General features: G+C 35.0%; 3 protein-coding genes across 3 annotated transcripts in view; all 3 read right to left on the minus strand.

Annotated features, from left to right (window-relative positions):
* Positions 1-14,936, minus strand: part of LOC136811513 (L-seryl-tRNA(Sec) kinase-like) — a 402,790-nt gene that overhangs the window by 1,136 nt on the left and 386,718 nt on the right. The window lies entirely within an intron of this gene.
* LOC136811503 (DEAD-box ATP-dependent RNA helicase CshB-like) lies at positions 86-1,641 on the minus strand. The gene has a single exon (XM_067068125.1). It carries the CDS (start codon positions 1,592-1,594, stop codon positions 173-175), a length of 1,422 nt encoding a protein of 473 aa, XP_066924226.1. The 5' UTR covers positions 1,595-1,641; the 3' UTR covers positions 86-172.
* Positions 2,294-8,493, minus strand: LOC136811502 (serine/threonine-protein phosphatase 5-like; the record flags this gene model as incomplete). The annotated part of the gene is given in 13 exon segments (XM_067068123.1): positions 2,294-2,446; positions 2,643-2,721; positions 3,175-3,268; positions 3,707-3,791; positions 3,985-4,025; positions 4,389-4,476; positions 6,368-6,449; positions 6,621-6,681; positions 7,179-7,284; positions 7,689-7,787; positions 7,907-7,950; positions 7,953-7,971; positions 8,369-8,493. Coding segments are annotated over 13 exon segments (989 nt in total), but the record flags the coding sequence as incomplete, so codon positions are not given.

Consider the following 14,936-nt stretch of genomic DNA (forward strand, 5'->3'; position numbering starts at 1 on the left):
GTAGAAATTTTAAACCTTTGAACACTCGGAACTATCAAAAATGACCGATCAAGTCGGTTTTAGACAGGTTAAAAATAAGTAGGTATGATTGTTTCCAATATATTTTGGGCTTTTTAAAAAATATACAAGATATTATCTAATCTAATGGATACAAAAATATAAATTCGAAATATTAATTGAAAACTATTTTCCTGGCTTTAATTTTCAAGGCAGCTAACCTGCGTTTTAAACGTTTTCTTTCACTTTGTTCATCAGCGCCATCAAGAACTGTCGTTACTATACCTTTTCTATTCGCCCGCCCTACGCGACCTGCGACATGAACATAGTCTTCAGGTAAGGTAGGGATGTAGGTAAGAAAAGCACGATTTATGAAAGGGAAATCCATCCCTCGGACAGTTTCTTCTGTACAAACCACTATTTGTATTTCACCCTCTTTGAATGCTTCTAAAAACTTCTCAAACTCATTCGACGATGGTAAAAGTACCTTTTTGTAGAGCGCAACAGCTGCGAAGCCCATTTCTTGGAAAATATCTGCAACATTTTGTACTGAAAGCTCTCTAGGGATGAATACTAAAGTGGAGCGTTCGTTCGATTGGCGGAACAATTGCGTAATCATTTTGATCTTGTTACCCATAATACCATGCGGGCTTGTTGTTGCCTCGGAAACCACAAACAAATGCTGAATATTATTCGGCACCTTTCCGTGTTTGTATTCATCCGGACTACATTTGATAACGGAACTTCGTTTGGTAAAGCCACGATCTTGCAATTCTTGTATCAGTTTGTATGAAACAGTGGCTGAGGTTGCGATCATTTGTGCTCGTTTGTTGTAGAAAGTCAGCATAGCTAGAAGTTTATCAGCAGGCTTCGTTTTAGCCATCCCTATCTTATCCAGGGATTTGATGGGTAGTAGCTTATCGACCTCATCTAACACGATCCGACGAACATTACGAAAATATCCACTTTTAGTTTCGAAAATCTCTAACAATCTTTTGGGAGTTCCGATTACAACATTGCTTTCCCGCAAAGCGGTATCGATCTTTCGTTCCTGGAGCTCATCAATACCGGATACATATCGGACAGCTAAACGTCTGTCCGGTAGGTATTTCAGAATTTCGTTATAAACCTGTGAAGCTAATTCGCGCGTGGGAACAACAATAACATTAGAGCAGCTTCGATTTCCAAGATTTTGCAAGATTGGTAACAGATAGGTTAAAGTTTTTCCGCTACCGGTTTCTGATTCAATGATTGCCGATCGCCGAGCGAAAAGAATTGGTAATGACTTCTGTTGAACAAATAAAGGCTCGTGAATTTCATTCTGACGAAGAAGTTGTTCACTTGTTTGGTTTACACCTAGCTGTGAGAATAACGAGAGGTTGGAAGTTTTTTGTTGCTTTTGTATGGTGCTCGTCAACCCTTTATAAACACTGAAATCGATCGTCTCTTGGATTATGTCTGGATTCGAAGTATACAAGTAAGGGGGTTCTTGCTGTCTCTTAAGCATGGTCAGAAACTTCTTGTATTGTCCACCGGCCTCTGTTGTCGCATAACGATGTGATAATTTGAGACTTTGACACAGCTTAAACGTTGACATCTTTATTTATTTTTAAAATCTCGCTGAAAAAATAAAAGTAAACTATAGAGAAAATGCCAGAAGAGCATCGTAAAGTACGAAAGAAAAAAGTCAAAATTAACAATCAACCTGTTGATTTATGTGGCAGTTAAGAAACATTCGGATGATTAGCCTGTTAATTAGTCATAAGGAAACCAAGCAAAAGTAAAAAAAAAACTCAATAAGAATATGTACAGAATTATCTTACTATCATACTAGATAAAAAATTAACATAACTAAAGATCTCTGCCGTATCGTTTTTCTTATCATAAAAATACAATCTTCTTTGTGAAATACATTCAAACTGAAAAACATCTTTTGAGTTATAAAAATCATCCATTGTAATAATGCCTACCTAGATTAAAAATTTTTTGGATCTCTGCAAAAGCTACTCCAAATTATCGGAAATCCTCGATCTCAGTATTATCGACTTTAGAACGGTTTCAAAAATAAATTATCAAGGAAAAAATCAAGTCTGGTCGACCTTTGAGATATATAGAAAATTAAAAACAATCAAACGACCGATCAATCAATCAAATCAGAGAAATACCCAAGAACCTTATCTTAGCACTTAATGCAGGAATCTTTCGGTACACCAAAGTGTGGATTATGTGATCTACGTAAGCGCCCGTCAGAAGAATTTGCTGTGATTCTTTACTTTTGGAATCGTTGCATTCTTAGGGTAGCTGAATAAAAGCTTCTTGTACTTGCCAACATACTCATCATCCTCTCATCTCTTGTTTTCCTCTTAATTGAAACTATTCTGCTTTACGCTAATCCAAACATGGACATCATAGAGTTTGCATATGCCATTGGACGTACTGAAGGATGAGGCTTAAATGTAACAGAGGGTACATAATCATTAAAGAGGATTGGATAGATAAATTAAATATTCGTTCATATTAGTTTTATGAACAATAACACATTTTTAGAGTTTCTTATTTTTCAAGTAACTAGGTAGACTTTTTTAAACTCGATTGCGAGATAGTGAAAATGACTTCTTTTAACAATATGATTAATGTTAACATACCACAGCAGAGAAAGATGTGAAATTCGGTTTGAGATCTTCGTATAGTGTGATGAATGCACCTTTGTTACCCATCTGGTCACTGGAATGGAATGAAGAGAGTTTTTTCATTTCCGCTGATTATTTGAAGTGGGTATTTTTTATGGAACAAAAGCAGAGCCACTGTATCCCTCATTAAATTTTGATAGAATTAGAAAATCTGACGTAATTTCAAATATAATTGTTACGCAACTTTCGTAAAAATAATTGTAACATTAGAAATTAGTCAATCTATTAAACCTCCAAAGGGTTTAGGAGTGGTGACTGATTGTTCTAAGGCGTCAACGTCACAAACTAGCTCCTTCACCCTATATAGATAATTGTGAACGTTGCAGGGCCATCATATATTCTTCATTGCTTAATTCCGAAGGAGTCATTCACAGAATTCCCCAGGGAATCTCCTTTCTGTGCACTTTTTCTTTCTTTTGGCGCTATAATTAGTTTTATGGTGTGAGATGCTGCTCTGGGCAATTCGATCTGTCGATCTTTATATTACCAGTAATTGGGTGCAGAGAAAACGGTGATACACTTTCCATTATGTGCTACTTCATATCCCTCGTCTTTGACTTCGTGACTTCGGATGATATATTCTACAAACCGATAGATGATAGAACAGTTACATGTCATCCTATATCACAGGATTCTTGCTTTTAGTACATGATATTTTTCTACGTCATTTCAGTAATCATTTTTTTTTTATGGTTGATCACTCTTTTTCGAATTGAGATTATGAGTTTTACAAAAGCAAAAAAGAATGGAAAAGAAACCACGTAAATTGAATGATGACAGAAAATCAATTTTTTTCAACGTCTTTCTCGAAGGAAAATCTGCACAGATTAGTGCATTTTTCCCCTTTAAATTTATAAAATAGCATAACAGATGCACGAATCCTATGAAATAGGCTAATAATGCATTAGGGAATTTAATAAAGGCTTTCTTTTATTTATTCTCAAGAGTAATTAGATGGGATAGTCGAGTAAGTTTCAGAGTAGATTATTACAACTTATGGTCAACAAAAAAAGACAAACCAAGATTATTTCTATTTAGAAAGTTTTGCGTGATATCAGGTCCAAATGATACTCCAGTTCCTCGTTTGCTTGCTGCTCTCCCATTCTAAAAGAAACAATACAACATGAAGGCCAATTATGAAAATGCATTTTTTGGAGAATTATTGTCTGTTCAGAGAAAATTTCCCAGCAAAGGAAAAAGAAGGTCGCATCTAAACCTACTGATATCATTTCTGCAATGTGTTTGAATACTAATGCATTGTTTAGGGCTTGATTGGTTCATCTAAATAGTCACCTACCTGAGGCTGAGGGTCAGACCAAAGTAATTCACACATAATTCCTTTAAAAAAAGTATCGAATGAAAACATTTAATCCAACATCCTTTACAATTGTTCAATTTTTCAGCCAAACTACAAAAACATGCAATTGCTGAACTTAATACATTATTACATTATTAAGATTTGCAATTTTACAAAGCCGCTGTATGTCCACTTTGAATGCAATTTTATCGAGTTTGGCTTCAAGGAAAATTGGTCATGTTTGGGATCGTGGGTGTGCCACTTTTTGAATTAGGTCCTCAATCAAAGTTACTGGCAGCCAAAGAATTGCTTATAGATGAATTTTTTTAGCTTAACTTCAGTAGTGAAAGGACATAAAATACCTTTTTAATTCTTTAAAGATTTTAAAAGCTAAAAATAAATACCTGAATCAGGGGGTTGTCTATTCCGGTCAACTTTGCGAATATCTTCTATAGTGACGTCATCTTTACTGAAAAGACCACCATGCATTGTCTGAAACGAAATGAAAAATAGAAGGAAATAAGTAAGTGAAAGGAAATAAGTGAAAAATAGAAGGAAAAAATATTACTATTTCATTTTCAAAAGAAAAGAAGAAGAATATATCAAGAATAAATAATATTATTCCTGAAGATATTCTTTCAAACTTAAAAACATGACATCATTGCCAGATACAAACAGCAATAATAGTATTAATATTAAAAGTCTTGTCAAAATATGTCGACTAATAATGAAGAAGTAACTTACAACAGCAAAAAGTTGTTTTCTATTACGAGACTTGGATAAACAGAATAGGAAAAAAAGAAGTGCATAACTTTCCTGTTATTCATACATATTAGAAATTCTTTTAAAGTTTTTACTTTTCCTACAGGTATATGTACCACAAAACCCACAGGTACCTCAAAACCAACAATTTCATTTCAGGAGTTCTAGAAAAATCTAAAATGTCTTTATAAGCATAACTTTTTAAGATTATGTTGGTATAATAGTTTCTTTATTATTTAAAACAAAATTGAGCATTATTGGTTGGGTAAAAGTTTTTTATCAAGAATTAACGCTAGAAATCTAACTTCAAAATTTTTGATTTTTTTCAAAAAATGGTCAGATAAGTCACTTGCTATTAAATAACCTATCAATCTTTCGTTTTCTATTACCTCTAGGCATAACACAAATGAAGGAAAAAAGTCCTAAGTGCTGTAAGCAATGTGTTTATTTTAATTGCTCTCAAAAAACTCACTTTTAAATTGTGGGTTTTGAGGTCCAAATGAGAAAAATTGCAAGTTTTAAAGAATTTTTTGATGTCAAACACAAAAATATGCATCTATTTCTCAAACATACTTCTGGAATACAATTTTGTGACACATTTTCAAGAAAAACTATGCAAAAATACAACAATAATGTTTAGCATAACTCAAAAGCTCAAAAGTATGGATATATTACATCATATTTACTAAAGCTAGACGGTTTAGTCTAGTCTCTTTGTTAAACATATTTCAATTGAACCATGATCTAGGATGTTCGTTTTTTTCCTCAAATTGGAATGACCTTTAATGGCCCATGATGTCATAAACTGGGAAAATGCTTATATCTGGAAGATGGTCTGGGGTGTCTTCAAGAACAGTGCCACTCCCAACTTTAGGCTTTAGACAGTGCAACTGAATTGAGTCAACAGCGCCATCTTCATCTTTTAAAAATCTCTTCAACAAACGACCAATATATGTCAGGACTTTCTAGCAATTCTTCAGTTTTTGGATGTCGCTTTCATCATCAGTTTCATCTTCGGACATTTCCCTTTCTTCAGAATTCAAATTCCTCACCTTCCTCATCTGATGACGAATCCTCCTCAAACAATTGTTTAGAGTTTGAATGCTGTTTGGCTGGTAATATTATCAGTGGTTTGATTCCATTAACTTACTTTAGCTTTGCTGCAAACTGAACGATAATGCAATAGTGCAATACTGGGCACTGCTTAATCCTAAAGCCAAAGATTTTTGTTGCAAACAGGTACATTGAGTTTTCCATTTGATGAATGTTTCTCTGATCTACTCTCTCTTCTTTGCTTCTTCTTTTTCAGTTTCCTTCTTCAGTTTCTCATCCCTGATTTCTTTGACCTTGGTTGCTACATCTTTAGCCCTCGTGTACCTGAGTCACCCTTGTAGTTGTGGTTGCTTTTTTTTCTCCGTGTGGCTTAGCCCTTTTTATTGTCAGAAGCCCAGGAATTTCCTCCAGTTGGATGCTTCTTTCTGCCATCTCCCTTATCAGGGACTGAGCCTGGCCAAATTTAGCCTTCCAATAATCACGAGAACCTTTTCTTTTGTCTGTAACAGAAGAATTTCTTTAGTTTATAATCAATAATTGAAATCATGATAATTGTTGTAAAGCTTACAAGAATTTTTTTGTTGATCAAATGACATAGAGGAAGCAAATTGTAAACTTCTGTAAATAAATCTGCCATTTTGGAAGTGTACCTAAAAAGTGGATAAAAAAACTAAAGAAAGAAAAAAATAATAGTAGACTAAAACAACTATTGCCAATACATCGTAAAAAACATAAGAACAACAGTTTACAAATCTTTATGGATATTCAAATCCTTGACTTTGTAAATTTGCTTATAAGGACACTTTCACAATGAAACTTACTTTGACACTACTTCTCCTTCAAAACCATACATTTTGTTCATCGTAGCACTTTCGTGATTCCCTAAAATGAATTGAAAAATAAATTCAACAACACATTTTTTCGTGAATGCCTCAAAAGTCAATGTGCTGACTAATAACAAGCTTATAGTGATTTCAATGATTTGGCAAATAAGTTTTATAACTTTTAAAGACTGTGTGAGCCATAGAAAAAACTGAACAAAGCCCAAAATACTGGAACTAATATTCAAGTAACAAACAGGGTGATTAAAAAAAAACCGCACCCCTAAACTTTTTGACGTAACTTTTTTTATATTGGTATTTTGTATAGGTACAAAATTTCCAGCGCTTCTTTGCTGTAAATTTATAACATTATTATTTATAACGTTATACCTCAAGTATTTCCTTAGGTATTGAAGTTTTGAAGGAGAAGTACTGTTTTTACAAGTGAACAAAGATATTTCATTCTGACGTCAAAAATTCTCCGTATTGTCGTCTTTTACTCGTCTACTAAACTTTTAAAAAGCAACATTATCATCAGAAAGTTGATCAGATCTATACCTCTTGACATGAAGAAATGGTTTGGATAGAGAAGTTTGAATCCGAATAAAGTGAGGATGACTTCTACAGAAAATGAACCACGATCAACAAAATCACCATTGAATAGCTAACCAGTACAAGGGTTAAGGGATATACGACTGATTGGTGTACTATTTACCATATAGCTTCATCCTCGCCAGTGAATAAACTTGTTTGCAAAAACTTTTTGCCTTTATTTGAGCCATTAAGCCATTACGCACATCATTTTGTTTTGATGATTAGTTTTAAAAACTGCAACAAGCTCAGTATTTTTCAAAGCGATTCCGACCTCCTCTTAAATATTGTTAATCTGGCTTTACTATTTGTCCAAAAAATCAATGAAAAGGAGGTATTTATGACTTTATTCAAGGAAACTTCACTGGTATTATATACCCTCGGAAGCCCCACCCAACAAACTTTTACTTGCACCACAAGATTCCCTACAAAAATTACCAAATGTGCAAAAGACAATGGAATATATGAGAAGGATACATATGGGTTTTCTTCTGACGGTAATCCATTGATTTCAAAAATATTCAGCAGATCATAGAATTGTCCATGGATGTCTCCGCATACTGTTAACTTCTTATCCTTTGAAGATTAAAATATTGAAAATAAGGATTCAAAACAATTCAATCAACAATAAATAAACCATTGAAAAAAAACAATAAATTATGAATTAAGAACTAATTAGAAAAAAGGTTTAATACCTTGGGTATTGTGACATCAATTAGCGAATCACATTTCTCGAATACTCTTTGATGTTTACTAAAATCTATGAAGACAAAAACACAGTAATTCAATATAAAATATTTATCATACCTTTAATTAATAATACGCTTAAATCCGAACTCTCCAATTCTCGCATAAAGTTTTTTCGCTAGCAATTTTTTAGCATGCAGCAACTCTTTTTTGCGCCTTTTCTATATTTGATCTTTCAATTGGTCAATTTTTCAACTTTTAATAGTGCTCCATATGGAGCGCTGATTACATTATGTTTTCTCACTTGTTGAACATTTGTTTTCTTACCTCTTATTTATCAATAGTTTTGGTCGTTACAAACAAGGCCTTCCCCCAAACCATAATCACAGCTTTGCTATTACCATTGTTTACAACCAAATTATTTCCCTAAGTTTACTAAAAAAGTACATAAATAATCATAAACTGCATACTTGATATGCACATTTCTTGTGAATTTTCTTTTGATTCTTCAAATATGGTAGTAATTTATCCATGAATTCTTTCGTCACTTTCCCATCTTCGTCAAGGGAAGGTCCTTCATAAGTAGATTCAATAGCTGAAGGGGACAAATAGAAGTATAAAGACAGGATATGAACAAATTGAGTTATGATTGACAAGTTATTCATTTAAGATGATTTGAATCTGTCAATCACTCCAACATATAACAAAAGTTTTGTGTGAGAGTATCAGTTTATTGCAGACAAAAATATGAGAATAACCAAAATTACTAAAAAAGGGCCAAATTGAAAAGTGGTCCACCAAAACACAAAATCAAAAATCTTACAAACAAAATAAGTAACTGTGATTTTGTTTTAAATAACCCTTAAATTTTCCAATTTCAACTTTTAAATCAACCGAGTCGCACTTTTAGACTCTGTAATCAGGTGATTATATCGAAACACAACAAAAGGTTTTGTCACGGAAGGACAAGTGTTAAAATATAATGGACCTTCTTTTGAAAAATAAAATGATTAATCAAAAATGAAATGTTGTTTTAAAACAAGTACATACCCTAGTTAGTTTAATAGGTTTATTCATTTTGAAATAAGTCGAACAACAGAAAAGTACTGCAAGCAGAAACTTTTATCAAATATCGAATTCCTTCCATGAAAATTTCAAGACAAAAAGTTTTTTCACCAGCTTTGTACAAATACACTATTCTTGATATTATTGCAAGTTCTAACTATTGGTACCCCCTAACAAAAAATTAAATTACATTCCAAAGCAACCTCCTTCATATTCACTTACAAGGTCTGATATTATTGTCCTTCCGTGACACTTTCACCTTGTCCTTCCGTGACACTTTCACCTTGTCCTTCCGTGACGGATTAAAAATATCTTGTTATTTTTAGAAATCTTGGACTTCAATGGGTCTAATCCATTGCAGGAGAGTATCCCACGAGGTTTAGGACTATTGGGAACCAGCTCAGCCCTGCATGATTAGAGCCTTTGGAAGTAGCTCACTCACTTGCAAATTTGCGTTTTTACGTTTTTTGCTTTAAAAAGCCTTAAAAACACTTATAAATAGAGCTTTTTAAGCGTTTTTAAGCTATTTAAGTGAAAATTTGTTGGTTATGCCCCCTTTGCTGGACTTCAATGGGTCTAATCCATTGCAGGAGAGTGTCCTACGAGGTTTAGGACCATTGGGAAACAGCTCAGCCCGGTATGGAGCTCAGAATAAGCTTAACTAAGGCTCCAGTACAGCGCTGCAAGCTTACAGCGTAAGCCCAGGCGGCTCTGGAGGCCTAAAAACCGGTTTTCTGGTAAAACTACTGTTCCCAGCTGGTTCTGAACCCTCTAAATCGCTTCAGCACCATGGAAATATGCTAATTAGAGCCTTTGGAAGTAGCTCACTCGCTTGGGTTGAACAATAAAAATACAGTTACAAGGTTTTGAAATGAACTGAATAGTAAAAATGGCTATGATTCCGTTGTTACTAAAAGTGGTAACGGTAGGTAACGATAGGTAACGACAAGTAACGACAAGTAACGGTAGGTAACGACAGGTAACGATGAAGTAACGGTCGGTAACGATGAAGTAACGCAAGTAACGAGGGGTAACGAAAAAGTAACGAAGTAACGATGGGGAAAAAGCTGAAAATGGTGGCCCTGAGGTGTCGAACTATCAAAATTTGTAAATTTCTGCGCCAGAACTAATGGTCCCGGTGATTTTGGGAGAACCTAACGACTCTGGTTAATCTATTCAAGAATTTGGGAAATCTGATGATTATACAGCAGAATCTGATCGTTCTGGTGAATATGACTGTGGAGATAATAAATCCAATTGTTTTTATTGTAAATTGGTGTTTGTGAATAAACTGAAAGATTTGACGGCTTTGGTGAATCAATGGTGTTGGTCAATGTAATGATGAAATAAATGGTGCTGGTCAATGTAATGATGGAATCAATGGTGCTGGTCAATGCAATGATGGAATCAATGGTGCTGGTCAATGTAATGATGGAATCAGTGGGGATGGTCAATGCAGTGATGGAATCAATGGTGCTGGTCAATGCAATGATGGAATCAATGGTGCTGGTCAATGCAATGCTGGAATCAATGGTTTTGGTCATCACACAGCTGGAATCAATGATGCTGGTCAATGCAATGATGGAGTCAATACTGCTGGTCAATGCAATGATGGAATCAATGGTGCTGGTCAATGCAACAATGGAATCAATGGTGCTGGTCAATGCAATGATAGAATTAATGGTGCTGGTCAACACAATGCTGGAATCAATGGTGCTGGTCAATGCAATGATGAAATCAATGGTGCTGGTCAATGCAATGATAGAATTAATGGTGCTGGTCAACACAATGATGGAATCAATGGTGCTGGTCAATGCAATGATGGAATCAATGGTGCTGGTCAATGCAATGATGGAATCAATGGTGCTGGTCAATGCAATGATGGAATCAATGCTGCTGGTCAATGAAATGATGGAATCAAAGGTGCTGGTCAATGCAATGATGGAATCAATGGTTCTGGTCAATGCAATAATGGAATCAATGGTGCTGGTCAATGTAATGATGGAATCAGTGGTGATGGTCAATGCAGTGATGGAATCAATGGTGTTGGTCAATGCAATGATGGAATCAATGGTGCTGGTCAATGCAATGCTGGAATCAATGGTTTTGGTCATCACACAGCTGGAATCAATGATGCTGGTCAATGCAATGATGGAGTCAATACTGCTGGTCAATGCAATGATGGAATCAATGGTGCTGGTCAATGCAATGATGGAATCAATGGTGCTGGTCAATGCAACAATGGAACCAATGGTGCTGGTCAATGCAATGATGAAATCAATGGTGCTGGTCAATGCAATGATGGAGTCAATACTGCTGGTCAATGCAATGATGGAATCAATGGTGCTGGTCAATGCAATGCTGGAATCAATGATGCTGGTCAATGCAAATATGGAATCAATGGTGCTGGTCAATGCAATGATGAAATCAATGGTGCTGGTCAATGCAATGATAGAATTAATGGTGCTGGTCAACACAATGCTGGAATCAATGGTGCTGGTCAATGCAAATATGGAATCAATGGTGCTGGTCAATGCAATGATGAAATCAATGGTGTTGGTCAACACAATGCTGGAATCAATGGTGCTGGTCAATACAATGATGGAATCAATGGTGCTGGTCAATGCAATGATGGAATCAATGGTGTTGGTCAACACAATGCTGGAATCAATGGTGCTGGTCAATGCAATGATGGAATCAATGGTGCTGGTCAACACAATGCTGGAATCAATGGTGCTGGTCAATGCAATGATGTCAATGGTGCTGGTAAATGCAATGATGGAATCAATGGTTCTGGTGAATTCAATGGTGGAATCGATGGTGCTGTACTGGTGGATACAATGCTGCACTCACCAATGGTACTGTTGTGCAGGTGAATGCAAGTTAGGGATTGTGCATTTTTTGTAAGCATCATCTTTATAAGAAATCCATCGATAATTTTCGATTCAAGGGGTATTGACTTTCGGCGATGGGTTCTTTCAAAGCAAGTTGGGGTTTGTGCAAATTGTGAGCATTTTTATTTTTCTTATAAGCATCATCTTTATAACAATACGATCAATAACTTTTGATTCAAGGGGTATTGACTTTCGACGATTGGTTCATTCAAAGCAACTTCGGGTTTGTGCAAAATGTGAGCATATTTATTTTTCTTATAAGCATCATCTTTATAAGAATACAATCAATAACTTTTGATTCAAGGGGTATTGACTTTCGGCGATTGTTTTATTCAAAGCAAGTTAGGGGTTGTGCAAAATGTGAGCATATTTATTTTTCTTATAAGAATCATCTTTATAAGAATACAATCCATAACTTTTAATTCAAGGGGTATTGACTTTCGGCGATTGGTTCATTCAAAGCAAGTTAGGGATTGTGCAAAATGTGAGCGTATTTATTTTTCTTATAAGCATCATCTTTATAAGAATACAATCCATAACTTTTAATTCAAGGGGTATTGACTTTCGGCGATTGGTTCATTCAAAGCAAGTTAGGGGTTGGGCAAAATGTGAGGATATTTTTTTTTTCTTATAAGCATCATCTTTATAAGAATGCAATCCATAACTTTTAATTCAAGGGGTATTGACTTTCGGCGATTGGTTCATTCAAAGCAAGTTAGGGATTTTGCAAAATGTGAGCGTATTTATTTTCCTTATAAGCATCATCTTTTTAAGATTACAATCCACCAACCGCATCTTATCCTCAATGTAATATTGTTTTGTTAAATTCATTTGCAGAATGGAATGCTAAAATTTTGCTGCAATGTCAATTGCACAAGAATCAATTAAGAAACGAGCAATCAGTGAATGGCAATCAAATTGTTAAGAGCTTAATCATAAGCTGATTAAATATTTCAATTCGGTAAAAAACGAAACCGAATAAAATTAAAATTAAAATACTATTCTTATGTGAAATCGTTGACTTTCTTTGAATGAACAAATCACCAAAATTCAAAACCTTCAAAGGTTATAATCTTATGAAGATGATGCTTATAAGAAAAATAAATATACTCACATTTTGCACAATCCCTAACTTGCTTTGAATGAACCAAATACCAAAATTCCAAACCTTCAAAGGTTATGGATTGTAATCTTATGAAGATGATGCTTATAAGGAAAATAAATACGCTCACATTGTGCACAACCCCTAACTTGCTTTGAATGAACCAATCACCGAAATTCGAAACCTTCAAAGGTTGTGGATTATATTCTTATAAAGATGATGCTTACAAGAAAAAAAGAATATCCTCACATTTTGCCCAACCCCTAACTTGCTTTGAATGAACCAATCGCCGAAAGTCAATACCCCTTAAATCAAAAGTTATTGATTGTATTCTTATAAAGATGATGCTTATAAGAAAAATAAATATGCTCACATTTTGCACAAACCCCAAGTTGCTTTGAATGAACCAATCGCCGAAAGTCAATACCCCTTGAATCAAAAGTTATTGATTGTATTCTTATAAAGATGATGCTTATAAGAAAAATAAATATGCTCACATTTTGCATAATCCCAAGTTGCTTTGAATGAACCAATCGCCGAAAGTCAATACCCCTTGAATTAAAAGTTATGGATTGTATTCTTATAAAGATGATGCTTATAAGAAAAATAAAAATGCTCACATTTTTCACAATCCCTAACTTGCTTTGGAAGAACCCATCGCCGAAAGTCAATACCCCTTGAATAAAGAATTTTCGATAGATTTCTTATAAAGATGATGCTTACAAAAAATGCACAATCCCTAACTTGCATTCACCTGCACAACAGTACCATTGGTGAGTGCAGCATTGCATCCACCAGTACACCACCATCGATTCCACCATTGAATTCACCGGAACCAATGATTCCACCAGAACAAATGATTCCATCATTGCATTGACCAGCACCATTGATTCCATCATTGCATTGACCAGCATCATTGATTCCATCATTGCATTGACCAGCACCATTGATTTCATCATTGTATTGACAAGCACCATTGATTCCATCATTGTATTGACCAACACCATTGATTCCATCATTGCATTGACCAGCACAATTGATTCCAGCATTGTATTGACCAGCAGCACTGATTCCATCATTGTATTGACCAGCACCATTGATTCAATCATTTTATTGACCAGCACCATTGATTCAATCATTTTATTGACCAGCACCATTGATTCCATCATTGCATTGACCAACACCATTGATTCCATCCCTGCACTGACCATCACCAATGATTCACCAAAGCCGTCAAATCTTTCAGTTTATTCACAAACACCAATTTACAATAAGAACAATTGGATTTATTATCTCCACAGTCATATTCACCAGAACGATCAGATCCTGAAGTACAATCATCAGATTTCCCAAATTCTTGAATAGATTAACCAGAGTCGTTAGGTTCTCCCAAAATCACTGGGACCATTAGCTCTGGCGCAGAAATTTACAAATTTTGATAGTTCATCGACACGTCAGGGCCACCATTTTCAGCTTTTTCCCCATCGTTACTTCGTTACTTTTTCGTTACCCCTCGTTACTTGCGTTACTTCATCGTTACCGACCGTTACTTCATCGTTACCTGTCGTTACCTACCGTTACTTGTCGTTACCTATCGTTACCTACCGTTACCACTTTTAGTAACAACGTCAGAACCCACAGCAGATGGAGCTTGAGGAAAATTCGAAACGCTGGTAAGGCTTCTACATTACAATTTTATAGCATTCGTTTTTGAATTTGGCCACCCAATAAAGTGAAATTATGGTCTTTGTTATTTCCTTTTTAAATTGTAATTTTCTTTGTATCTATGTGCTCCACGGTAAAGTTCAGGGAAATGTGTTTTGCTGACATCAACGACAAGTGAAAACTTTAGTTTCGTCTAAATCTTATGAACATAAGCCGGAATTAGCGCACAAACGAGCTTTACCGTATTCAATTTTTGGGTATTCATTTTCGCGCGTGAAGTATTTATTTTTCAAAAAATACACGTTTTTTTAT

This window comes from Clytia hemisphaerica, unplaced genomic scaffold (assembly GCF_902728285.1).
Source record: "Clytia hemisphaerica strain Z4C2 unplaced genomic scaffold, Clytia hemisphaerica genome assembly, whole genome shotgun sequence".
Classification (NCBI taxonomy): Eukaryota; Metazoa; Cnidaria; class Hydrozoa; order Leptothecata; family Clytiidae; genus Clytia; species Clytia hemisphaerica.